Source organism: Chiloscyllium punctatum, chromosome 8 (genome assembly GCF_047496795.1).
Source record: "Chiloscyllium punctatum isolate Juve2018m chromosome 8, sChiPun1.3, whole genome shotgun sequence".
Classification (NCBI taxonomy): domain Eukaryota; kingdom Metazoa; phylum Chordata; class Chondrichthyes; order Orectolobiformes; family Hemiscylliidae; genus Chiloscyllium; species Chiloscyllium punctatum.
The window spans coordinates 6,070,020-6,097,691 of record NC_092746.1 but is presented as its reverse complement, the minus strand read 5'-3'; the positions used below and the strand labels follow the sequence as shown (position 1 = coordinate 6,097,691).

General features: G+C 39.8%; 1 protein-coding gene across 6 annotated transcripts in view; it reads left to right on the top strand.

Moving 5' to 3' along the window:
- LOC140480351 (dual 3',5'-cyclic-AMP and -GMP phosphodiesterase 11A-like) overlaps positions 1-27,672 on the top strand; it is a 298,779-nt gene that overhangs the window by 265,743 nt on the left and 5,364 nt on the right. For 5 of the 6 annotated variants that reach the window (XM_072575100.1, XM_072575098.1, XM_072575101.1 and 2 more), the window contains 5 exons: positions 241-341; positions 1,387-1,464; positions 2,721-2,784; positions 5,174-5,248; positions 15,358-15,441. In XM_072575100.1, coding sequence (XP_072431201.1) covers positions 241-341; positions 1,387-1,464; positions 2,721-2,784; positions 5,174-5,248; positions 15,358-15,441 — 402 coding nt within the window. Of the gene's footprint in view, positions 1-240; positions 342-1,386; positions 1,465-2,640; positions 2,785-5,173; positions 5,249-15,357; positions 15,442-27,672 lie in introns of those variants that run through there. The other variant, XR_011961277.1, reaches the window with a different exon arrangement.

Genomic DNA, 27,672 nt, shown 5'->3' with positions numbered 1-27,672 from the left:
ATTACTTATCCTCAATTTCTATCTTGAACAGTGAATAGATTGTGCTGGACAAATACAGCAAAATAGTTCCAAATAAGCAAATTGCTATAAAAATAAAGAAACCTAACAAAATAAACCTGCAAGTCTTTTTGCTAAGTTCTTGTAACACAGAAATTGCAACTTGAATTTCACCTTTGAAAATGTAGCATGTATTATCCAGTGGCTTTTATCTCAGTATGATTATCTTTCTCTTTACTTTAGGGACACAACATTTTTGCCAATCTTTCATCCAAAGACTACAGCAATTTGATGCAGCTGCTAAAACAAGCTATCCTATCTACTGACCTCACGCTTTATTTCGAGTAAGTTTTTCCATTACAAATTAAATGCAACACAAATATTCCATATAGGTTAATTATAGTGCATGTTATTAACGTGCTACTATTTAATGATTGTACCATTTTGCCGGTTTGATAGCCAGCTGTAAAGTTAGTAGCCGTCTTGCCTGTCAGTCAGATGGTTCAGATCTTATTTCATCACATAATCTGGGCAAGCACTTCAACAAAATACAGATTGCAGTATTTGAAATGCTATCTTTTGGATAGGATCTTAAACTGATACTCTACTCATGGGGCTATGAATTATCTCCTGCTATTATCTTTTAATATCACTCGAGCATTCAATCTATTATTCCCCTCTCTGCACCATCATATTTCTCCCATGTAATAAGTGATTGATTTTCAAAAATAATCCATTGGTTTTAGAGTAATTTGCAAAGTGATAAGGTGTGGTATCAGCACAAGTTATTTCTTCATTCTTTGTGTGTGTTTTGTGACTTGTAAATTTGGACATGTACAAAGTGGACCTATAGAAAGGTGAGAACCACTGGAACCACTCAACGCTCTATCAGTACCTATAACCATGCACAAACTCCCATGGAGAATTTGTGTCAAGGTGATTTGCATTGAAATTTGTTTCTCAAGCTAAATTTTAACAGTTATTTGAAAGCTTAGGATTCATTGAATTAAAGGTACTGAGGAGATTAGCAAGTTATTTAACTAAGTTTATTGCTGTACTATGTATGAACTTTATCAGATGTACTGATTATAATAGGCTGGTTAAATTTGGTCTGTATTACTGGTCATTTGTATTTTTAGTATGTTAAAGTAAGCATTTTAAAACCCGTTTCATTTAATCAAATAATTAACAGATTGCTCATATATCAATATTTATTGCTGACTGAAGCTAATTAGATGCCAGCAGTTATATGGCATAGTCAGTTGTTGGTTTGTTGGAATGTGCTAATTTCCCTGAGTGTAGTATATCAACCGTGTATAGAATTGTAATGTTACATTGCTATCCAATACAGATACAGTAAAACATTTCCTTTATCTCATTTAAATGCAGGCAGCGCACAAAGTTCTTTGAGTATGTAATGTCTGGGGAACTAAACTGGTGTCTTGAGAAGCACAGAGAAATGTTGAGGTAACTTAGGATTCTGAAATTGTTTTGTCTTTTGTTCATACAGTATGTGATTGCAATACTTTAATAAAATCTAAGCAATATGTCAATGATGAACACAATTTTGTTTGATTTCTTCCTTGAAAGGCTCTATATAAATGCAAGTTGTGTGTGTTGGTTCCACATCAAATGGTGCATTTGCCAGCAGGGGGATCAATGGAGAGACAGAATCCCATTATCCAGTTTCAGTAGGAACTTAATCAATTATAATTGTGAATAAAATGAACACTAGACCCAATCTGAAAACTTAAGATGTCATTTACAATGCCTGAACATTAGGGTATTTCGAATTTGAAGAGACGCATCCATTTTTAGTAATTATTACAGCACATTTGCTCAATCAAGTCATGATACAAATGCTGTTCCATGAATATTTTGAATTTGGTCTATGTGTGTCATGGACATCTCCATCTTGATGGCCCTAATGGTCAACTTATTGAATGCTTGTCTAGTTGAATAAGTGACGCTGGTGGATGACTGCTTAGTTAACTAGTGAGCGGCAGGGAACACTATTTCCTGCAGTTGTTACCAACATTGCTGACTCTATCAGTTCCAAGGATTTATGTTACTTTAGTGGGTTCTTTATGAGAATAGAAAACAAGTATCCATCAATAGTTCTCAAATAATTCAGTGAAAGAGTTCTTTTGACATCGATAAACTATTTGAGTTTCATGCTGACGGTACGTGATAACATTGGAACCACTCAATTACTTTAATGGTGACTGTTTCCCACCTATTATCATGTTTGTCGTCTATGGAAAACTACAGGCGTTTTCAAAACAAAAAAGAAATTCTGGATGATAGTCAAGGTTGCTCAGAAACGAAATTAAAAATTATTTGCATGCTGTAATGTTTATTACATTATTTGGGAAATTCACTTGTGCAACCTGGTGCACAGTTTTTACTCATGCCTTGCTCCCTGGATTCATCAACCAGCCATGCAGTGTATCCAAGAGGCAGCTAACCATAGCAACAGTAAAGTAACAGGATTCAGAAATAGTAGTTCACTTGAACAGAAAATGTAATAAGAAAATCCAGAGGGATGGGGTAAAAGGTACATTGTTCCAAGAGAAAGGAGCAAATAAATTATAATAAAGCATTTAAAATGTTTTTGTAATGATCAAGCTGAAATTGTTCCAGCGTTTCTTACAGGCACATTCAATTTCATTTGTCATGAGTAGCCATGAGGTGACTACTGCATTTTATTTTGACAACATCAGATCTATGCTGATGACCGCGTGTGATTTAGGCGCAGTTACAAAACCTTGGCAGATCTCGCGGCAGGTGAGTACCAGAAGCCTTTCCCCATTATGATGTGGCATAAAAAGTGTACTAAAGATGTAGTATTAATAGATTTAAAGTCATACATTGATTTTCAGTTTTCCTTTGATATTCTCAAGTTCCCTTGTTGCTTAAAAGTGGCTTCAGAATATAAAAATAGAAATTGCTGGAGAAATACAGCAAGTCTAGCAGCACTTGTTGTGAGAAAGCAAGAGTTAACTTTTAAGATCTGGTTCTGAACAATGGTCACTGGACTCAAAACATTAACTCTGCTTTCTCTCCACAGGTGCTGTCAGACCAGCTGAGTTTCTCCAGCAATTTCTGTTTTCTTTTCAATTCCTAGCATCTGAATTCTTGGGTTTTTATAACCTTCAGAATATCAATATCGAATTGGACAAAATTGGACACTAGGTGCCAAGAAAGTGACATGCATAAGTTATGGAAGGAAAATGTTATATTTGTGTAGGAGTTCAACAATAATTGAGTTTAGCCCCAGTTGTATACTGTTTGCAATACTGACAATTTATCATGGACTGCTGTGTTGTAAATACATTTTGCTCCTGCTGCAAAAGCTAATATTCTGAATAGGTTCTTATACTTGTGCAGTTACAAATGGGTGGCATGGTGGCACAGTGGTTAGCACTGTTGCCTCACAGCGCCAGAGACCCGGGTTCAATTCCCGCCTCAGGCGACTGACTGTATGGAGTTTACACGTTCTCCCCGTGTCTGTGTGGGTTTCCTCCAGGTGCTCCGGTTTCCTCCCACAGTCCAAAAGATGTGCAGGTCAGGTGAATTGGCCATGCTGAATTGCCCGTAGTGTTAGGTAAGGGGTAAATGTAGGGGTATGGGTGGGTTGCGCTTCGGCGGGGCGGTGTGGACTTGTTGGGCCGAAGGGCCTGTTTCCACACTGTGAGTAATCTAATCTAATCAAAAAAAAGGTTTTTTTTAATAAATGGTCTCTCAGATGTGGTGTGATCACTGTTATAGTGCAAATCTGCATTTTTTTGTGCAACTAATGTTAGTTAACACTGCTTCACTGCTTTAATAAAGCAATATCGAAATTCCTCTTTTCCTCTCATGATTTGACCATGCACATAATGATGCCGACATTTGCAAAATGAAGGGATAAAATGTCCAGAAAGAGGCTGTTGTCCTCAATAAAGCAAATCTCCAGGAATCCATGAGTTTGCTCTGCTTTTCGAACGTGTACATTTATCATGTTATTTAAAGTATCTCAGGAACAAGATGAATGACCCAGATAAAGCTAAACTTTAAAACTTATATTTCAAGACTATTAATTCCAAACTAAGTATAAAAGCAACAAATGCAAATTAAATTTGAATATTAAATTGGACTCTGATGAAAGTGCAATGTTTCATGCGGTGACAAAAAGTTTGCTCTTACTGCTGCAATAGTATACACATTAACCACTTTGGAACATCTTTTCTGAGATTGCCAAAGATTGTATATACAGCCTGAGTTCTTCCAGGAACCAACCCTGTTATGTTCTATGATATTTCAGGATTTTCATAGTGCCTTCGGCGTAAGCAATAAGCACCCACTCAATATCATGATGTGGACATCAAGTACAAAAAATGTCCTAAGTTAATTACTGCACCCTGTAAATTAGATAAAGAAAAGTAATTGCTCTTTGAGATATTGCACCTAATCTCATTCAGGGTGACAGAAAAATGATTTATTCTTTTTGTGAATTATGAAGCAATCGGTTTAACTATACCAGAACCTATTTACATATGCAACATTGCACAGTCCTATTTACACGACTAGTGATTTCTGTGCGATAAGGTATTGATTTTCAAATGTTGCTCTTTATTAAAGGGAAATTATTATTGTCACAAGAAGGCATAAAGAACCTCACCACAATTTCATCACCAGTAACATGATGGCATTTTTGGAAGAGTTCAGCATAAATCACAGCCCTTTGCTGTACGTTTGATAAACATGCATAACCATTGTGAGAAAACTGAGAGATTGGTTATATTTGCTTGTGTCTGCCAAAGTGACTATTAGGAACATGTGTTCTGTGCACTGTTTTTTTAAAAATTTTGTCCTAATTCATCACTAAAGCTTCGGGTCTTTGACAACTGCCCGTCCTGAAGATCTGCAGCTCTTAAACAATTGAATTTCCAGTTTCAATTCTGTCTCTGCCAGATATAGAAAAATTATAGATGTAGTAGAATCCACAAACGACTGGACAAAACATAGGTCACTACTAATCTTATATTTCTTGGCCAGAAAAGGCAGGTAACATTGCATGGGGTGAGATACTGTGTATGAACTTGGTTTGTCATTTTTAAACCATTATGTGGGTGTAGTCAATGTGAAATCAGTCCAGAAAAATTTCTAGAGCATTTGCATTCATGTATTGTAGGTAGCTGAATTGGTAACCAGTGAATTCTTTGAACAAGGGGACAGAGAGAGGGTCGAACTGAAGCTAACACCAGCTGTAAGTATTACATTTTAAATTCAGGGTTTTTTTAAAGATAAATCTTGACTTTGGTTTTCTGTTGTCTCCAATCACTCATTCTATCAATGTCACACATTAATGTATCTGCAGACTTGCAACATTGTTTTATGTTTCTCAAAATAATTAAAAATTGGTTGTATAATAATGACCCCAAATCTGTTCTTTTTAAAGGTTTTCAATAAATGCTTCACTTATTCTCTGTGGGGGAATTTTGGGCTGAGTTTGACCATAAATTGGTTGTGCCAATTTCAGGGAGTCTCACGGAGGGTTTTTCTCTGTGAGCTCTCGTGAGTTACCTCACACAGTTTTCCACTGCTCATCTCATTACGTATGCTCTATACTGCTATGATGCCAAACTTGCACTATCCTGCACTTGCCAGAGGTTTAAGTACTTATCACTTCCAGAACCTTGGATGGTGCCATGTTTAAACCTGCTCAACCCCAGGCAAGAGAGGTGTACGTCATTAAAGTCAAGAAGCAGGCAGAAGAGCAGAAGACATGTTTGTCAGTGGCATTCAGGAAACTAACTTGAAGGCTGACCAGCAACACTATCTGCACCAAGCTACCTGAGATATGCGATCACCTGGTTGCCTCTGTGGATAGGTTGGAGGCTGCTATGAAGATGCAGGTTGAGCACACTCTGTCTGGTGGATATATACACAGATCTACAGTCTATCATTCTACTCACTGCTACTCAGCAGAAGCAAAAGCACAGGTAAGTCCCCTAGAAGTCTCAGGACTCTCCAGGGGAACCTGGCCTCTCCAATCCTGCCTGAAATCCAGTGAATTTTATTATAAATAAGTTACTGCATTTATGAATAAATGTTAATTTTTCATCATGTGAGTGACAGTCATTTTAGCTGCAGCTACAGGAATGATGATTGAGATGCTAGCCATTCTTCAGGCCATGCAATATTCTAACCCTGACTGAATAACCACTATCCTTTCCATCATGACCATACTAACATGAAATTTCATGATGACTGAACGAGAAAGCATCAGATGTTTTGAAGGCTTCCATCAACTTGTAACCTTACCTTTTGTTAAACAACAGGATGAACGTGAAAACTTCAACTGATGCACTGCATTTGCAACTTGGATTACACAGGGGATGCTCTCTGCAAATCCCAGACGTTTACAGTCAGTGAAGGAAGTTGTATGAAGTTCACAGTGAAATGTTGTGATGCTTAAGCTGATGCTGCTGCACAGTAGGATTCTGAAGGAGCAGTTCGTCTCGAGAACATTTCTCATTGTCTTAATCAATACAATCCCAAATCCTCGTTGACCATCCCGTAGCATTGTGATTCCTTCAATTGTCTGGAGCACAGAACCCAAGCGTGACTCAATTGAATAGTACTGCAATGAAACCCCAGATGTGACCTGCATGAGAAGCTGATGTGGAGGACAATTTCTTATGGCCCTTGTCAGCCCCAGTGGAAGGATGGTGTGGAATTGCTGATACTCTAGACATTATGACATATTGCAACTGCTCCTGTAAACAGGGTATTGCCATACTGCCATTGTCTGTCTCTCAAATGCATGGCATTCCATTAAAGATGAGTGACTGTGCCAATCCTGAATCGTCATGAGTACACCAGTAGCTGGCAACTTCATGTTAGGAGACTGCTCCAAATGCACTGGAGGTTAATGATGATCCTGAACACATTCTGCAGGCTCTGGAACCTTGGAAGGCAATTGTGATTGTTGAAACTAAGGTGAATATTTACAGCTCGTCCGACATTACTTGTGCTTCACAGCGATAGTAGGATTCATTTGTAATGGTGAATGAAATTGTCAAGATTGCTTGTGGTCAGTATTTTTAGTCAACAGGGTAAGTTGGTGGATAAGGTCCAAATACAGAACTATATGAAAACAGATTTCTTGAACATGAATTGTATGAATGTCTATTTAATGCAATTGTCTCTTGAAGGGCTTCGCATCACACAAAAGTAGACTGCGTCATCAGAGAGAGAATAAAAATTTACTCTTCCAATTCTAAGTGTGGTAGCAGCCATTTTCTATTTTGATTGAGCATTTGCATGAGGATGGAAGGGAACAAAGGAAGTATTACACAGAGGGTTTTGCAGGCTCAACCTCTCAGTCTTGGTGACCTCTTAAAACTTCATGTTCCTTTCAGCATTACCATCTCTGTCAACCTCTTTGACTTTGATCTTCCTGATGTTCCCACCCAACTCTTCTATTGAACTATTCATTTCCTCATTTTATTCCCCAGGCCCCAGGAATACAACTCAGTATGCCATACGTTGTTACGCACTGCCTCCTCACACAACCCCCTCTCTCATTGAAGGCAAGACGGTGGTTGAAAACCATCGATAACCAAATACACCCCCAGCAATGCCCTTTATAATGTAATGCTCTTATCATCTTCACCCTTTTATATATTGAGCTGCCCTTAGAATGTGTTTTGAAATGTTGTGGTCAGCTGACCAAGATAGAAGCTCAAAGGATCAACTGGTAAGTTGGAACCATCAAGTACACATTCTGACTTTCTTGGCAGGAATTGTTGTGATCAAGGGCAGAGCCTTACTGGGTTCTCAGTAATGTGGACCATAACAAGGCAAGTGATAGAATGGGACAGAATGTTCAATGAGGCCCTTCTTGACATCAAGCTCAACTCATTGCATCTTGCAAAATATTCTCAAACAACATGGCAAGATTCTTGGCAGGCAGCAAGTGAGTTTACACTTGATGCTGGTTACTGTTGGTTAAACATCTTGTGAGCAGTAATACTTACCACAGTTTGTTGTGGAACCAGAAACCAGAGCGAGGTTTTAGTGGGTTCAACACAATTAGCTTGCTCTAAAAGACATCCAGGTTGGAGACCAGGCACCAACATCTTGGGCATGCTCCATGGGTACCAGCCATGTGCAACCCAAATCCATGCACATTGGTATTCAATGTGTGCCAACCTCTACCAACTCAGTGGGACATCTCCAACTTCCATACAGGATGATTCTGCACTCCAGTGATGGACCTTGGTTGCACAGGTAACTTGCATTGTAAAGCACCAGCAAGGACACCGTGCGCTCAGGGACATCCGCCCAGCTCATCAACTTGAGCCGGCTGGATCTCTAGGCTCCTTACTCTCTTCACTCACCATCATTGCACTCATTCACTTTGAACCCACCTGGATGCTTGCAGCTTCCTTGCCTTGCATTGGCCTGCTTTGTCTTTTTGTGCATTGCTCTTTCAACCAGAAATACCAGGCTGATATTACTGCTGTCTTGCTGTGCCACTTAGAGAAGATCAAAACTAGGAAGTAAACTTAATGATTGTCAGCAAACCTCAATCCAGCCAAAGAGCTATGCTTAGGACAGTTACAGTCAAGTGAGGAGCTAGTTGAAAAGCAGCTGTCCATCCATCCCGACTCTTTCTGTACCAATGTGGACTATTCTCATGTATTACCATAGATGAAAGTGGATGTACAGATATTACTGTTGGTTCAGATGGGTGGGGGTGGTTTCCTGAGTGAATGAATAGGTCACACACCCAGACGGTGTAAGTGATTAGTGGGATTACAGATTCGATTGGGTGAGGGTGAGCAGGGAGGATGTTGAATGGATTAATGAGAATGGTAGAGCATGAGCCTGGGTGGGAGGTGGGTCCAGTATCAGAGAGAGGTTTTCCACCCGAGCTTTCAATAGCAGGATGAGAAACTCATTAGAAAGCAGTGAGGGTTCCAGTTGCATGTATTTGCCTCTCACTATTATGAGTCCCACTTCATTTGCTGTGCCGTTTGCCATTCTTGGTTTTTAGAATACATGTGAGTCTGGTGGAGTGATCGTTGCTGTCAGATCATGTGGGTTTTATTGCTGTATCTTTAAAACACCACTGCATTAAGTGGTGTTTCTGTCCTCATGGAGAATATTACATCTGAATTTCACCCCATCGTACCACACACCGTTCCTGGAACAACTCACTGGAGATTTCAGAATTGACCAGCATCCTTAGCGTTTGCGCCATATTTAAGGGGCTGTTGTGCACCCAAATAAGCAGTGTCAGTCCATGCACACTTCCTGTTCTTTGCCCTGAGCATGACAGACAAGAGAAATTGCACCTTGCTTTGCATCCTGAAGCTCCAGTTGAACAGATTGGTCACAGCTAGAACTTCTTCATCCCCCATAACCAGTCATACCAACACAGACAGTGCCAAACCTGATCTGAGGTTGGTACCCAAGCTAAAGCAGTCTCAGCCAACTGGAGATTGCCCAGCATAGGAAGTAGGTGAACATTTTTAACCACTCCGCCTCTCACACCTGGGGTTGAAAGTTGAAAACAAAAGTTCTTGACATTGAGAATATCATTTCTCTGACCTCACCATATTATCCCAAGTGACGTGTTATTTCTGTGTCATTCAGGGGCTGGGAATATTCTGCACACAGGGTCACAGTTCTACCTAAAATTCAAAACATATTGGTTTTAAAAATTAATTAATTGACATACATTTGTGTTACTTCACCAAGGGACACATTTACGAAGAGATGTGAAATGTATTTTAGTTCGTCAATCACTTTGAACTGAAAATAATTCAGAACTATTCAATCGTGCTGACTCGATTAGAGTGCTAACAATGAGACACAGCTCAATTGTTATTTGAAAACGTAGAACTGGAATTCTGAAATAAAAATTACTGGAGCAGGCCTGGCAGCATCTGTGGAGAGAAAACCGAGTTAATGTTTTGAGGAAGTGTCATTGGACTGGAAACGTTACCTCTGTTGCCTCTCCATAGACACCACCAGACTTGTGGAGTTTCTCCAGCAATTTCTGTTTTTGTTCAGTGTTTGGTTAGACCTACTGTCCAGCCAAATGAAACCAGATTACAACTAGATTTTCCAGCTGGAAAACTTTTCTTGAAGATTAATGCCTGTTTTGTATCACATAAAGCTGATAGGTGTATTGTGCCACGATATCAAGCAAATGAAGCACTTTTAATCAAATTGCAGTACAGGGTTGTTAGTCACATCCCACTCACTTTGAGCTATCCTGAGCAATCCATACCTCACCTGAGCTAAATAGTTACATCTTTAGTCTGAAAATTACTAAGTTAATCCTTCTGTATCTAACAGCATAATGATTCCAGAGAAATATATAATGAATATTCTGTCCTTTTACTCAATTTATTGATGCTAGAAAACTTACTGAAATGGTAACACTAAACTATGGCTAGAAATCACAAAGTGCACCTTATGTCAACCATAAGGGAGGAAAGCAGTATCTAATATCCCACCAAATGCTTTGAATTCTCATGTGAAATGCAGTTTCGCCAGATTAGATTTGGCTTGAGTTAACAGTAAATCAACAATCTCTTATTTGACTCCTGAAGCCAATGTAAACTTCAGCCAGAGGAAGATTGATTCCATGGCTCCAGTTTGCCCAGTAGAGCTGAGAAAAATCTTGCCTGGTTGTTAATTCATCAAGCGTTTGGCACAATTGGGCTTGAAGCAGCTATAGTCCTAGCTGACATTTCCTAACCTGGGTGCCAGCGGGTTACTTCAGATTTTAATCATTTCTATTTTACTTCCTCCGTTTGGACATACAGGAGAGTTATTATCTGACATCTCAGTTCTGTGTTTCGGCCCAGTGTGAAGAAGGTTTGCAGCAATATTCCTCCCATTGATAATAGTACAGCACATTGAAAGATCTGATATGGTCCAGCTCAGTGTGATACTGAGGATACTTGCCAAGTATGTTCCTGTCATGTATATGAATTCACAACAATCCCATATTGTGTCAAAATATTTAAAGAAGAAGCTTTACCTTCAGTGCTCATTTAAAAATCAAACAGGTCCAGGGAATTAAGATTAAAATTGACATTCATATGCTTTCCTTTGTCTACTTTTGTCATATTCTTAAATATTTTCATTTAACTGCTGAGTGCCAATGACATCACCTAGGAGCAAGGCTAGAAATTACTGCAGTGCTGAATTAATATCAGTGGCAGCAATTATTAACTTAGGATATTTCAGTGAAAGTGTCATGACTACTGTGTATATGAATTCAGGCTGTTCACCCTGTCATACGTAGTAAATCTTTGAACCTGGTCCCTTTATGTTCTTCACTTGCACTTAAAGCAAAAACACATCTTTATACTACAGAACAGTAGTGCAGCACAGTGGAGCTCCAAGACATTGTGATACAGTGATGGTTATGACCTGTGATTTTCCGTTGTGAAAAGGGAACAACAATTTATTTACTTGTTATGTGTAATAATGTCATCAATAAACTTGAAAAGAACCTACCTTAAAGACCTAGAGTTGTGTCTTTACCACTAAGCTTTGCCTGAGATCAGAAAGGAAAATCAGGGAGGGTTACGCACAGAATCCAACTGATTTTTCCTCCTGTCCTATATGAGAGTTCCCTTTCTATGTGGTGGCCAGGTCAGCCGATGTGATCAATAATGTGACCCAGCATCTCCACTTGCAGCAAATAAAGGGTCACTCATTAGTTGGTTATCATTTCAACTCAGTTGGTAGCACTCTCACCTCTCATTAGAATACATGGGATAAGCCTAGGCCCCAGGATTTGAATGCGACTGTTGTACTGAGTGGGTAGTACATTATTGAAGTTATTAAACCAAGAGCCCATTTAGCTGGTCAGATCAGACATGCAGTTCCAAGTTTTGAGGAGCCAGTGGAAGTTGTTACATTTACACTTTAAGCTATCACAGAACATAAAATCCTGTAGGACAATTGGAGATACCAGCAAAGTAGCGTTCCAGGATGCTGCAACAACACTATACGACTGGTTCAGGTGGACATAAAAGGTCTTATGGCACCAACAAGTCTGATATGCTGGCAAAGTTTAACCCCCATCATAAAGCAGTGCATTTATTATTCAATAAATTGAAGTATTATTTATGTATTGCTTAAATGTAGGATCTTCCAAGCACTGATTCGTTGTCACGTTTAATTATATGATAAGAGTAACTGCCCTTCAAATGCAAATTATTGACTAGGAAGCATAGAATCATAAAATCCCTACAGTATAGAAGCAGGCCATTTGGCCCATTGAGTCCAGACAGACCCTCCGAAGAGCATCTCACCCAGACCCCTGCCCCCTCCCCCCCCCCCACAAACTTATCCCTGTACAGTTGCATTTCCCATGGTTAATCCACCCAACCTAGACATCCCTGGACACTATAGACAATTTAACATGACCAATTCACCAAACATTTTGAAAAACCTGAAGACCCGAGACGCTATATAAATGAAAATGTTTTTTTCTTGTAAAACTGCTCACTACTTTTGCTTTTGGAAAGCTTAATTTAGTAAGTTGATAACAGAAATCTGAACTCCTTGTTTGTATATCTTGGTGTTGCAAATAATCAATCTACAGGCATAGCATGGGTGGAAGTTTATGGCTCTTAGCTTTATTTCTTTGTGCTTTCATGCACTTTGTGCTTCCTTGGAGGCTGTCAGCCTCTATGGCTTACATTACGTTTTGGTGCAGAGGAAGAGGCAGCTGATATCACAATGCATCACATTGAACTGTCAAGGGGGCGGGAGGTGTTAATGACACGTCAATATCACAGATGATGATGATGTAAATACGCTGTATCTGTTTCAATCAAACAGCCATATGTAAAAGTCAGAGGGGTTACTCCTTAGTGGGCTGAAGGTTACTATGGGATACTGCTACACTGAGTCAAGGGACTCTTCCTATTGTAGTCCAGGTGGTTGGTCAAGGTCAATCACATAATCCTATAAGAATCTAGAGTTACGTGTCCTTGCAGTCCAGCGATTAGGCCACAGTTAGTTCTACAGGTCAAGCACAGCCCATGTGAGGTGCAGTGGAGACCTTGGTCCGTGGGTGGCTCATTTTCTTACAATGGGTGGCACACTGGCTAGCACAGCACAGGTACCTGGGTTCACTTCCATCCTGGGTGATTGTCCATGTGGAATTTGCACGTTCTCCTCGTGTCTGCATGTGTTTCCTCCAGGTGCTCTGGTTTCCTCTCTCAATCCAAAGATGTGCAGGTAAGGTGGATTAGTCACGGCAAATGGGGATAGGGTGTGGCATGGTGAATCTGGATAGGATGACGTTTGGAGGGTTGGTGCTGACTTGAAGAGCCGACATGATAGTCTTTCCCTTTGCTTCATAGAACAAAAGAAGTGAGTGTGAGAGAAGAGCTGTTAGTTGTGAAACACGAGCAGGAGAGATGGTGAGGTGTCCCAGTGATAAGTAGGAAGTGCAGGGGTCAAGCAGGATTGATAGTTTGGGAGGATGAAGTGGGTGAGAGCCCTTGAAATATGCAAGTGATTGAGAATTCGACCCCATGAGCCCTGGTGAGAAGCATGTGCAAATGTGGCAAGGTTAGAGTGAGTGCAAGGCAGCGAGAAGATGATAGTGATTCTTACCCTTGTGAAGCAAAGAAGACCATTGGTGGTCTTCCTAAACTGCTGGACTTCCCAATTATCTTGGCACACCGCACTGACCTCTACTGTCATGTGGATCCAGGTTGACTTGGTCTGGTGGTATGGCCTCCTGTGAATCCTCTTCTCTCTAACACCCTGCCCACCAACATTTTCAGGTCCCAGTTCATGAAATGGAGAGCTTTCCTCTGGGCTGTATGTTCAGTACTGATTGAACACCACACTGTGCCAGCCAATACCTGGCTTGCGGTGTCTGAGGTGGTGCGAGCATTGTGAAAGCCTTTGCACCTCTCCAGTCATCCAGCTCCTCAAAGAAAGGCACATGAGAGCCCAGTTGTGCAACTGAATGCAGTGAAGAGTGGAAGATTGTGTGAGAAAAGTCATTCTGCTTCTCACAGCCCAAACTGCAAACGGGAAAATTCAATCCAATGTGTTTGTTTGCTTTAGGGCACATGGAAGGAAAACACCGTCTGTGGGTGCCAGAGAATAACTTTCATTAGAAATCAAAGGTTGTAAATAGAATATAATTTGCTTTAAAAATAGCTAATAATAATGTAGAAAAGACTCAAAATGCATAGTCACACTTTAATATGAAATACGGTTTTTTCCCAAAAACAACTTGTTTTTTTTTGGAATAGATAGGTATGCAACTTTTACAATTGGGCATACATTTTAAAATGTAATTTCCGTATAATTGTATAGGAAGCTTTCTGAATCTCACATCCTGGATGAAGATTCTATCGAGTAGATTTATTTGACCATTCTCTGTCCTGTGATAATAGTCAGGACTCTTAAATCAGGTGTGACAATCCTGGGCAGTCTATATATTACAATAAAATTGCATATCTAGCTGATTCTCAGAAGACCATCTTCAGCATTTTGGTACATCCAGTCTATTCCATACCCTCTGATTTCTGGATCAGCTGTTACAATTTATGACTGAGGAACTGGTCTCACGTTAGTGCTAAATCCTTAGCAGTTTTTTTTTGCTGTGATCCCACGTGTTCACTGGGGACAAGGCTAAGACGGCCAATTAAAGTGAGTTCTAATGTGACCTTTAACAGCTGTCACAGTGATTATTGTGCCAGCTATTTATATAGGCCTACTTTTAAACTTGCTGCATTTTTGATGTTCACACTTCCACAAGAGTATCATTTTAAACAAGTCTTCAGTTACAGTAAACAAACTAGGGATTTGTCATTTTTCTGTGCTTCTAATGCAGTTTTTTTTTAAAAAAGCCTATGCGAATTTAAATGTTGTGGTCTGAGGCAACCAGCCTACCTACAATAATGTCACAGCTGACACCGAGTGAAATACATTGATGTGTAGGCAAATGCATCCTGCTGAACTGCACTCATAATTTGATTATAAATTGCACACTAGGGATGGATGATTTATAGGTTGTCAACACCTTATTTGACTTGTGCTATAATTTCCCTTCATTAGGAGTCTTTCATTATTTTGTTTGCTTTTAACAAAATTAATGCATCTTCCTGCTCAAAAATCATACATGCATGGAGTGAGCAATGAATTAATCTTTTGACCTTGATAGTGAACATACAAAATGTAGGTAAAAATTCATGAAAAACTCTGAGTTATTACTGCTATTAGCAATCCGTGAATGTCAGGTCCTGCAGTAACTGCACTCTTGGACGTGTGCTGAAACACAATTCTATCTTTGCAAATATTCTACAGGCTATCTTTGACCGAAACAGGAAGGATGAGTTACCCGGGTTACAACTGGAATGGATTGATGGGATCTGCAAGCCACTGTTTGAGGTACTTTGAAATTTGAAACAAACTGTGCTTCTTTGTATTGTGCTGAGTTATTCCACCTCAGCCAGTTTTCTTAAAATGATTTTTAAAATATGAACTGATTTTTAAAATAATTAAAATGTTGTGGAACATACCGTTTAAAGAAAATACAGGTATTTTTTCAATGTGCATTTGAATCTTTTAGTTACGCGTGTTGAGTTTTGATGACATAATGTTCTGATCCATGATTTGTCACATGACACTTGCTCCTGTGATACCTGATCCCATGACTTCGACAAAATGTTATTGCATTTACCCAGTACTATTTGGAGTGGATTACTTTGTGCCCATTTTTATATCAGTGTGCAACAAGTTCTAGGAGAACTCCAGTGAGCGGGCAAAGGTAGGAAGTTAAAGGTAGAGAGTATTTCACAGAGGAGAACCAGAGATAGGGGATACTTTGACCAGTAGCTAATGGTAACTCATTGAAATTACACTGGCAACTAATAATAAAATGGCAATACTCAAGCTGCCACTCATAGCCAATAGTAACATGTATGTAAAATCGCTAATAGGTTACAAGGGACTGGTAATAATAGTTGTAATAGCCTGTCTGTAATTAGTAATAATAATCCTGTATCGTGCCATGAAACCACAGTCAGTCTCTCTCAGTACTCCACTATTTGCAGTTGACTGTGCCTGCCTGCACAGGTTGTGAAGGTGACAACTCTGAACTGGAACACTCGGTAAGAACTAACCTTTGTTTGGACTTCAGACATCAACGCTCGGTAATACAGACCAACTGTACCAAACTACTGGGGCTTGATGTTTGTAGCCCTTCTCATAGGGCCACATCCTATACTTAGCTAGGCACCAACAATTTTAAACAACCATTAGGAATAAAGGAGAGTATTCCGAGAAATGTAGATATTACAGCACAAGAAGATCCCATACAACCTAACACATTAAGACTCTCTCCTGTAACTTGGATTTTTTAACCTCGACCTTTTTATATATCTCTTCTTTTTCAAATGTTTATCTTATTTCCTTTGAAGTTGTGTTTTAGACACTATTCACCATGGTAAAATAGCCCAAGGCCAATTACATTATTAAGAACTTTCCTCCTTCCCTTCTGTTCCTTTCTGACAGTTCCTTCCTTGGTATCCAGGACCTTGTTGCTTACTTGCCCACCAGTGGCAATCATCTTTTGCTGTTTACCCACACCAAGATCTTCAGGTTATAATCATCTTTTTATCAACTTTTTCTCTGTATCATTCAGTGTATTGCTGCTGATTTAGCACTGCAGGAAATCTAGGTTCCCATGCACCACCCAAGTTTTTATTTGGCTCCTCACATAAGCACCAATACCTAGCTCTTTTTAGGTTAGATTAGATTCCCTACAGTGTGGAAACAGGCCCTTCAGCCCAACAAGTCCACATCAACCCTCCGAAGAGCAACTCACCCAGACCCATTCTCCTACATCCCTTCACCTAACACTATAGGCTATTTAGCATGGCCAATTCACCTAACATGCACATTTTCGTTTGGACTGTGGGAGGAAACCGGAGCACCCGGAGGAAACCCACGCAGACATGGGGAGAATGTGCACACTCCCCACAGACAGTTGCCTGAGGTGAGAATTGAACCCGGGTCTCTGGCACTGTGAGGCAGCAGTGCTAACCTCCAAACCCACACCTCTTATCACTTAATGCCTAGTGTCTCTCAATCCCTAACTGCCCACTCTGAGGTCTCCTTCCCCCCATCTTTTGATCTCTCCCCGGTTCCTCCATTTTGATCTCTGCTCCTGCAAGCTCCCCACTTTTCAGTCGTCTACTCTCCTCTCTAGATTTGACACCCCGATTCCATAAAATGTCTAATTCAGCTCATTCATTCAGACCTCTTGTTCACAATTGCTAAGAACCCCTACCAAAGAGCTGACAGCCAAGATTTCTGCGTTATCCAAATTCCCAGCTTTCCAGCCTCCTGATGACCGTTCCCCAGCAACAGTTTGCAATGTTGTGGAGTGGGAGGACTGGAGTGGCTGATGCACCAAGGCTGATACATTGCAGCTGTTGACTTGCCAAGTGATTGGAGGCGGTGCTGATAGGTGGAACCACTGTCTTCCAAGAAATGTCCTGTCATTCTGACAGCTTTGAGAATCCTAGTGTGTAGTAATTCATAACAATATTGAGTGCTGCAGGATGACTCTACAGTCTGATGTGAAATATGATCTTGCCAGGTATAAGTTTATGTAAAAAAAAACTGGAATAGCAGCTAAACCAACTCATCTTAGAGCCTGTATTGCTCAGTGTATTTGTAGAATAGCACCATGGGCACATTTACCAAAAGGATTGATTGGGCTGGATTTAGCTGTGCTCACTAAGGTAGACACATTTGTGCATGAGAAGGTGACCCAGACAATTGAGCATGAGTACCTGCATTGAATTCCCAGAATCAGGAGAACAGTTTCCAATTCTTTTGGGGTGCCAGGGGTCCAATCCAGGAATCCTTATGTTGGAAAGGCAATGACATTCATTAATGAAGACCTTAAAGTTGATTATCTGTCAGTCCAGCGGAAGTCTGTGGTGTCTTAGGGATTTAACTGGACCGAAAATGCCCTTGCACCTTCTGAAGGTTAAGAGTGACTTATTTGCAGACACCGACTGTCTGATTGAGGATCCAGGCATTGGGGAGAGAGGGGTCACTAAAAACTATACCGCTGCCTTAGACAAAGTCTCTTCCCTGGGGTGAGGGGAGTCCAGAACTAGACGACATTGGTTTAGGGTGAGAGGGGAAGTATATAGAAGACCTAAACAGCAACTTTTTCACACAGATGGTGGTGTGTGTATGGAATGAGCTGCCGGAGGAAGTAGTGGAGGCTGGTACAATTGCAAAATTTAAAAGGCATTTGGATGGGTATTTGAATAGGAAGGGTTTGGAGGGATATGGGCCAAGTGCTGGCAGGTGGGATGAGATTGGGTTGGGATATCTGGTCGACATGGACGGGTTGAACTGAAGATTCTGTTTCCGTGCTGTACATCTCTATGTGATTCCTCTTCTCCCTGCCATCAAGCCTCTCAGCTCAGTTCCTACCCTGCCTTCATTCACCATGTCCTTGGGATCAGGGCTGGGCCTTAGAGCATTCTCAGCAGCAGCCATTCCTGCCAATGGCACTGTTGGCATTAGATAGCTAACAGATTCTAATTGGCACATAGCTCACAGTTGGAATTTCCAGTCCACTGTGGGGTTAATCATGCGGAAGGCCTGACATTAGCCAGTTAAATATTTGATGGTCATTTAGCTGTTTTGGCTATTTGCTCAGAAGAAACATGAAGTTTTGGTCTGTTCTGTGACTAACTCTCCTTACTCATTTTTTTTGCTGAAGACCAAAGTCAATGTGCCAGATTACTCCACCCTGTGGAAAGGGATGGAATGGCAAGTCCAGGGAATGCAACATAAAAACATTTTCAACTGAAAATAAACAACAAACATGGTCTGGAAGCATTTTTACAAACACACATGCAAAAAAAGCAAATTTTTATTGCATTTTGAATCTACCTTGCTCGTCTCTCTCTCTCTCTATAAATAGCTCTTATTCTACTCTCAGCAAATGTCTAATCTGCATCGAAGTGCAGTACTAGCAGCTAACAGCAAAGAACAGACCACAAAGGTAGCCTTTGAGCATGATATGATGCCAGTCATTTGTACCGAGTGCAGCCCTCGATAAACCTAACACATGTTCTTTAATCGATTACCACATTCCACTGTGAATTGTTAGAAGGGAATGATAGATAAATGATATCATCAACATTTCCCCCTTGAATAAGATTACTGTGAAATATTCAGGGTCTGTGTCTCATTGCAGACATTCAAAACATTCTTATTTTGCCAAGGAAAAGTTCCATTGGAGAAATTGATTACTAGGCTTTGATGAGGCAAAGAGATTTGAAACAATATTGTTATGACAATAATATTTAACCAGGTTTTTCTGGTCTGGTAATTGGCTGTTAGGGAGCAGCTCAATGTCACATGTGAAGGATCATAAGAAGTGAGGATCACATGTCGACTGTAGAGCGCAAATGATTTTTTTGTTGTTGGTTTTGATTGAATGGGTGTGTGTTTCACTCCATTCAACGTTCTTCAGTGCACTTTTTGTCTCAGTGCAAATCTACTCTACAAATGTCTTGCCCTTTATCACCCCTTTCATTGGATTGCAACCAACTGCTTTTTGGAACTGAGATGGGTTAACTTAACACAGGTCCAGATTCAAACCTGAGTGGCTGAGTGCAGAGGGAGTGAATTTTTCATTCTGACATCCCATTTTATATCATTGATTTTATAACAATATTCTTATTTTCATCATGTTGTAGTAAAGAAATCTAAATTAATATAAAATACTTCACTTGATAAAAATATGAATTGAGCAAAAGGAAATTTAATACCAGCACTAGTTTGAGGGAAGTGCTTCTAAATGAGATCTCCCTGCACTGCTTCATGGTGGCTTTTAATGGATATTTTTGTGATTATAAATAAAACTTATACCTCACTTACAGCCAGAGAGGCAAGCAATAGCAAGCTGAGTTTTACTTATTAATTCATTTTTTTGTAAATCTCATGCAATAAAGAGTGAAATTGCACAGGATAGTGCTGTGCTTTATATTTTAGCACAATGCAGTCATGATATGACAATTCTGCTGTAATAAGTGTGATTGATAATGATTAAAATTCTGAACTCAGGAAGCTGTATAATGAAGCTACAGTTCAGGGAAAAAAATGACATTGTTCTCAATTTCAGTAATTCTCAATTGAACATCTAGATATGCACAAAATGCATTTTTTATAAAGCAATGGGTGTTGGGGAGCATTGGCGTACTGCACTTTTTTAATCCTTTTCTAATGACATTTTGGGAAATGGACTTTCTTATAATTTCACATTTCAGGACCAGATGCAGCAAAGCAGTATAGTATTTAATGAAGAGAGAAAAATGAGAGAATGTGGAATGTTTGTTTTAATTTTTGCATATACTTGCAGCCTAAATGATGAAAACTAGTATTTAACCCTTTGGAAATGTTTACAAATCTCCATAAAATAGATGCTCAAAATAATTCAATGACCTCAAACTCTGACATTATTTATCTGTAGAAGATTTTTATGAAGATGTATATACATAATGTAGCATCTGATGTTGTGATAGATACTTCTTAAATATTATCCAGTCTTTAACCACTTCCAAGTATAGCAGAGCCCATCTGTGAAGATTATTGGTGAATGCAGATTTGCAGTGAACCAAATGTACACCCGACCCAAGAAGGAACAAATTTGTGTAGGTTTATTTATCCATACCTTCAGTCACCTGAGATGGTGATATTCATTTGAAAATGAATGTTTGATGAAGTATGTGTATGGGGACTTGTCTAGTGCTGTATGAGGGGTAAAGAGAAAGAAACACAAAGGACATGGATGGAGTACAAAAATAAATGAACTCTGCAAGGAAATAAAGTGAAGAACATGAAACAAAAGGAATCAGCAAAATAATGAAGGATGCATGAATTTATAAGTGACAAATGGCCTAAAGTGAAATACATAATTCTAAAATCTTTCTCTTTTAATTTTTATATCATCACTGTTTCTCCTTCTTTGTTTATCGTTAAGTCTGTAATTTATCTTTGTTCCTCTATCTATGTATGTTTATTTTTCTGTATTCATATCCTCACTATCTATCTCCACCTCAATTTATTTATTTCCCTATCTTATTATCCATTTTTCCAGTTCCACCTCAATCAGTAAATGTTTGTCTTGTGTCATGGCGAAATCATAACTGTTTTGCAATTTAATGATAAAAACACCTGAACCATACACATTTCTGATCATGATCTTCATACAATGTGCATTTGTGCATCTCATTTGTGGCTGTTCCTTTAAGGAGGGGGATGGTGATATTAGCATAGCATCTGAGGCATAGCCGACTTTAATCTTATCGGTCAAAGTACTCCTTGGGGGCAAGGGAACAGTGTGTGGTGAACCATATGTGGAACATCGCTCCAAAATTATTATTTCTATTTTCTATTCTTTAAAATTATTTATAAGGATAGTTCAATATTTTAAAGCTGCATTTGAACTGTTAGCGACAACTTTCTTTTACATATGATTCCTCGTGTAAAAGATGATCCGAGAGCTGCTTCCTGGTGGGTGCAGGGAGTATTGAGCTAGAAACAAAGAAAAACAGAAGTAACCATAGACAACAACAAGGAAAAATTGTTTAGGAAAAGACTAAAGGAGAAATGACTGAAGGACTGAGCTGGTCACAGAAGCAGAGGGTTGGGTATGAGTAGTAATCTGGACTCAGATAACCAAAGTGTTTAAGTGAGGCTGAAGAAGATTTCTGAAGTAGAATTGGGGATTGATTAGAGGGATTTGAAAAGAGCGATGAAGTCAAATTACTAGGGTGAAATAAATCAATAATGCTGGAAATGTTTGGGCTAGTAGTGTGCAGGATTTTGCACAAGAAAGATCTCAGATTATTAGGTTTTGGATTCACTTGTGATTATGAACAGCAAATGTGAAAATATCAGTGTGGGAGAAAATGAAAACTTGGTTCCAGAAGTATCAATGGCAAAGGTGACAGTATTGGCTGTCCTACAGACTAAAGTAATCTTAACAGTGTCGAATACAACAGCTCAAGCAATCAGCCTTTGAGTCAAGTCCCACTTCTTTACTTCCAGGAGAAAAGCCTTGCAAAATTATGTCTCAAGACATATAACTAGACTAGAATTAGGGATGACTGCCACCATTTAAGAAACAAGAGCTGTTTTTCCCAATTTCATGTGAGCAATGAAGGATGCTTAACCTTAGAGTGCAAATCAACAGCTTTCCAAATAATGGGTGAAAACATGTATGCAAAGCATCTGTTATTTGCTTGTATTTCTATTTGGTGTAACTGCTCCTCCATCCGTGAGCATAATCAATAAATTATCCCAAAATTGTTGAAAATCATACAACAAACAGGGCGTCAAAAGGAAAAGCCCTTTTCTGCAGCAAATGGTCAGGTTCTGGACGACCCTGTCAGAGAGCATGATGGTAGCAGATCCAACCCTGCCTTTCTAAAGAGAATCGAATAAGCACCTGAGGAGTAAAAGATTGGCATGGGTTGCATGGTAACGACTGGGAGTGGAATTAGCTGGGTGTTTTTGCAGGGAATTGAGACTGAATGGCCTTCTTCAAAATGCGGTAGTCATTCTGGTTCAAATCCTGATCGTATTTAACTTTAAAGGGATTAGGGTGAAAATGGTGGGGGTTGTAGTTCATTTCATGGTTTGGGCTCCTCCAAGGAGGCATCTCTTGGTTCTTTGATTTCGGAGATGTGTACTTTCATGCACTGCTCTGAACTGAGAGCACTGTGTCATAGACTTGACCCTGGAGACTTACTGAAGCAGGAGTCCCTAACCTTGCAGTGTGGCTGATAGACCCATTCTTGTTGGTAAGCACAGGCCATCCATCCATCCATCTGAGGTGTAGACAAGTTCCACTAACTTGTCAACTTTTTATTTTGAGTTTCAGATTCAGGTTTTACAAATCTAATCTCAAGCATTTTGCGAGTTGTGAGGTTTGATCAGTTCCCTGAAGAGATCTATCACTGCGTTTACAGTCATGGATGGGATTTATTCAACCCGGTGGGGCCTCACCCTTGTTAGGAGAACTGACGTGAAACCTCTGTCAGTTCTGTAGGGTGCCCAATGGTATAAAGTATCTTCCTGGCATTTAAATGGTCACCATCAGACTTTGCTGCTATTCTAAACCCAAGCAGTAATGTCCTGTCCACTGAGTGCTGGCGCTGTTACACCTTTGCTGCTGAGAATTACAATAATATATAAAAAAGTATAGCTCCACCCTTTCTCTTAAACTATGGGATTTTAATGTTCCAGTGCCTCCATTGCCAATAACCTTTTATTTATTTGGTTGTTACATAATAAATTACAGCAGTTAGAAAGTAGAAATGAATAAGACATGTTGAAATAATCACGGATTGTATTGCCTTGACTGGTTGTTGTAATTTCTAACAAGGTGACACCAATTTGCACCATTAATTCAGTGTTGCTTTGCAAGAGAATGGAGCTGTTTAAAGTTTTCCATTGAATAATTTACCAGTGCAAGTGGTAAGCTTCGTTCTACAGGATACATTAATTGTAAGTTTTCACTGATTTAATCTTCTTATACCAAAGTGAAATCAGCAGCTTACTGATACTGTAAGCTTATTATGAAATGATCATCTTTGCAATGTATTAACTTGTAAGGCCTGGTAGAGTGGACAGAATTTGATGAGTTTGGGAGACTGGGTTTTTCTTGGGCAGTAGTACTGCCCATCCCCCTCGGAAGAAATATCACTTCCTAAAAAATCTGATTAGCGGTCCAGCAGTCCAAGCCACACCTGAATGTAGGACCAGGAGTGGCTGAGACTGCAGGCTAGTCCACAGATGACGAGGACATGGTCTCTGGAAAAACCTAAGTTCACAGTTTTGATCAGGAGTGATCAAGGAGCCGAGGCAGGAATGAAAAAGATTTGAGGGTTTTGGCTTTAATGGCCAAGTGGTAGGTATAGGGGGTGAGAGGTAATATCTTAGAGGGCTTTACCCTGATGTGCACAAAACATCTCTCAAAATAATGTTCCAGCTCTTACTTGCCATCTTTTAACCAGTCAGATCAAAAAAACGTAACCATTTTTACTCCTTCCTGTTTGTCCACACCATACATTCGTACTTTGAAGTACCCTGTTCAGACATGATACGATATACTTCTGGTACAGTTGGGTCTTGAAGGCAGACTGTCCAGTCCCAGAGGCAGGGACACTACCACAGAGTCACAAAGCTCGATGACCAATCCAGTAAATCTGCATAATTTGAACATAACTTGATCTAGAATTAGATGCACTAACATTGCACCACAAGCTGAGTTATGCCACACCAACCATATTGGGGTGTAACTAAGGTAATATTCAAATCCATTTATTTTTGAGTTCAATTGCATTTTTTTTACAAAATGCTAGGTAGGCTGCTGATTTGAGAGTTTGTCCATCTACTGTTAGTGTTCCTCCATCGAACTGATGGGGTTTCATGCCATGGGGGAAGGTTGAGAGTGGGATTAGGTGAAGGGCTAGCCACCTGACATACTTTATGTGCTCTTGCCAACACACACATACCAGGATGGCCATAAAATCCAACCCCATGCCCTCCTAGTTTCAAATGCTTTTCTCCTCATGTCGTTTCCCTATCCCTGAAGGCTGTGACTCGTGATGTTGTAAAATTCTGGCAAGACTAAAATTATTGGAGGGGGGGGTGTTGAAATGAAGAAATCCAGCAAGTTTCTTATCGTGCAGATCCTGCTAAATGTAATGGAAGGGATTCACTAATATTTTAATCTTAATTTCACACTGACCACAAGGACGGCCTAGTTGATGGGCAGAAGGGGGTGAAAAGGAAGTTGATGTGAAAAGGAATCATATCCAGGGATCCTGGTCTTCAGGAACCTGTGAGTTGAGGGCTTCTTGGATAGGCCAGGAAGAGCTTCTAGTCCTGGCTCACAAGGCTCACATTAAATTTGCGTACAATTAATCTTTGAAAACAAGATGGAAGGTAAATTTGAAACAAAAGTCTCGTGTATGTTCAATTTAGCTTTAAAATTAGGCTTCTCATTTTACCATTATTACATCTGCTCACTTGTCGGCAGCTGTTTAAATGTATTTATTTTATTTCACAAATAAGGAAACTTCATCTGACCTTGTTATTGTGTGCCATAAAAACCTTGTTGTTGGCAAATGGTGAAAATGAAAATGGCATTGACAAGCAAGCTTATAGAAAATTCATCGACTATGCTGCAGAATGAGGTGTTCAAAGACCTTGCAGAAAGATTTAACAGATTATCATAGCTGTTACAATCCTGTGTCTCATGATAAACCTGTCATTCATGCACTTACAAGATGTCTGATGATGTCTCTGGTGAAAGCAATGACAGGAAATTATAGCTAGTATTCCAGATTCCCATCTCAGTAATCTTAAACAACACTTCTGTGCATCACAAGAACACCTGCTCAGTATTCATGCTGGCAGTTGTTTTCACTGACAGCCTTGGATAACTTGTGAAGATGAAGAAAATATGCGTAGCCTCTACCTAAAAAAAAATCCCCATAAAGTGGAAAGGACACCTGTGAGTTTTACAAGACAACTAGAAAACCAGCTGGTCAGCTTTATTGCTTAACGTGTAAAGTTTAATATTTTTTCTATAGTTCAGTAATTTACCCTGCTCACTGAAGAGCCGTTTGATCTGCGTCCAAGCTTTCATTGTGGTTTTTAATTTCCATTTCTATTTTCAATATTTGGTTAACCTCAGCAGAATTTTCAGCTCCACATTACAGATTAAACAGGGATGAGCTCTGAGTGGGTTGTTGATGAGCTTGAACTCAGAGCCATAGACATCTTCTTGGCCTATTCAATTTACTCAGGAGAAATAAAACCCTCCAGAGCTGGTGAATTATATGGAGCTTCATAGTTCAAGAGCTTCTGGAAGCAAAGGAAAATGTCAGGATTACAGTCCGACTAGGATGCATGACATGATTTTATCTAGGCATTGTGAAATTTTAATTTTAGACCTATTTCTTAGATGCAGGAAACAACTTAGTATCATTCGTCCTCTAAGGGATTAAGTTGAGAGAAATCCATGGTAGAGTGAATGATATACAGCTTGAGGAGGTCGTCTTGAAGGCCACATGGTTTTACTCCTTTCTTCCCATGTGGTAAGTTAGCAGCACAGAATGCTGGGACATTTACTGGAATGAGCAAAATGAGCTGGTTTGGTTGAGGATGGTGCTGTGTTGCCAGGATGACTACATTATATTTTGAAAATGCACATTTGGGAAAAATTGCTTCATTTAGATGAGACAGTGGGTGGGAAGGAGGAGATATCAACTTTGTGTCAAATTTGCTGACTGGCTTTAAGGGCAAATATTCCATCCAACCCAAACAGGACAATCGACAGAAGGGTTTCAATTATTCTGAATGCTCCTGCCTTGCACCTTCACTGGAGCCCAATGAGGAAATAGCTAGTGAAGGCAGCATAGTTTATCCACGGAAAGGAAGTGGCAATCAACTGGACATTCAGGCAGGATTGAGACTTGCACCCCTGAAGAAAGCAGCATTGTTAAAAAAATGTTAGAAGGGGTATCTGTAAATGTTTTCTGGGTGTGCCAGTTACACACATCCTTCTCTCTTGTGTCATCACAAAAGAAAAGAGGGAACAAAGACAACACACAAAGACGTTATAGAATCCCTACAGTGTGGAAATAGGCCATTAGACCCAACAAGGCGAAAGTGAGAGTGGAGATGCTGGAGGTTAGAGTTGAGAAGGGCTTTAGCCCAAAACGTCGATCCCCCTGCTTCTCGGATGCTGCCTGACCTGCTGTGCTTTTCCAGCACCACACTCTCGACATTAGGCCCAACAAGTCTACACCAATCCTCCAAAGAGTATCCCACCAGACCCATTTCCCTACACTATTACTCTACATTTACCCCTGACTAATGCACCTAATCTACACTTCCCTGAGCACCAGAGGCAATTTAACATGGCCAATTCACCGAACCTGCACATCCTTGGACTGTGGGAGGAAACCCACAGGTGTTCCCACTTTCAGTTTCACTCCTTGTGCAGTAATTTGGCAATACAGATTGCTAGCCCATTGAAATGACTGGAATGAAAAGAAACAGATCAGTCCGAATGGGTGATTTGCTGCTCCAAGGTGACAGCCCAGGCAGTAAAGTTGAAAACCAATGAGACAGAAAACTAAAACAAACCAGAAAGTTAGCCAGCAGAGGAAAGAAAAACAGAGATGCAGAAATGGATAGCACACATTTCCTGTAGCTGACACATCTCCTGTCTATGACTTACCTCATCATTTTTTTTGGATAATAATCCTGGTGTTATATAACTAACCCACTTTAAAACAGATGGCAATTCATAGAAGCATCTTTGAATGTTCGCACTTCAGGATATATTTATTTAATCTACTTAACTACAGGGAGTAGTGTCCGTAGGTCAGAGCAGTTGAAACAAAGCTTCATCTTACCATAACAGCTCTGAATAACTGTGCACAAGGTTCCAAATGACCAGTGAGCAATGCCATGACAGATCAGTTTGCAAATATTGTTGATGAAATCATTGCAAATATTAGGACACCACAGCAAAATATTGAGAGAAATGGATTTCTACAA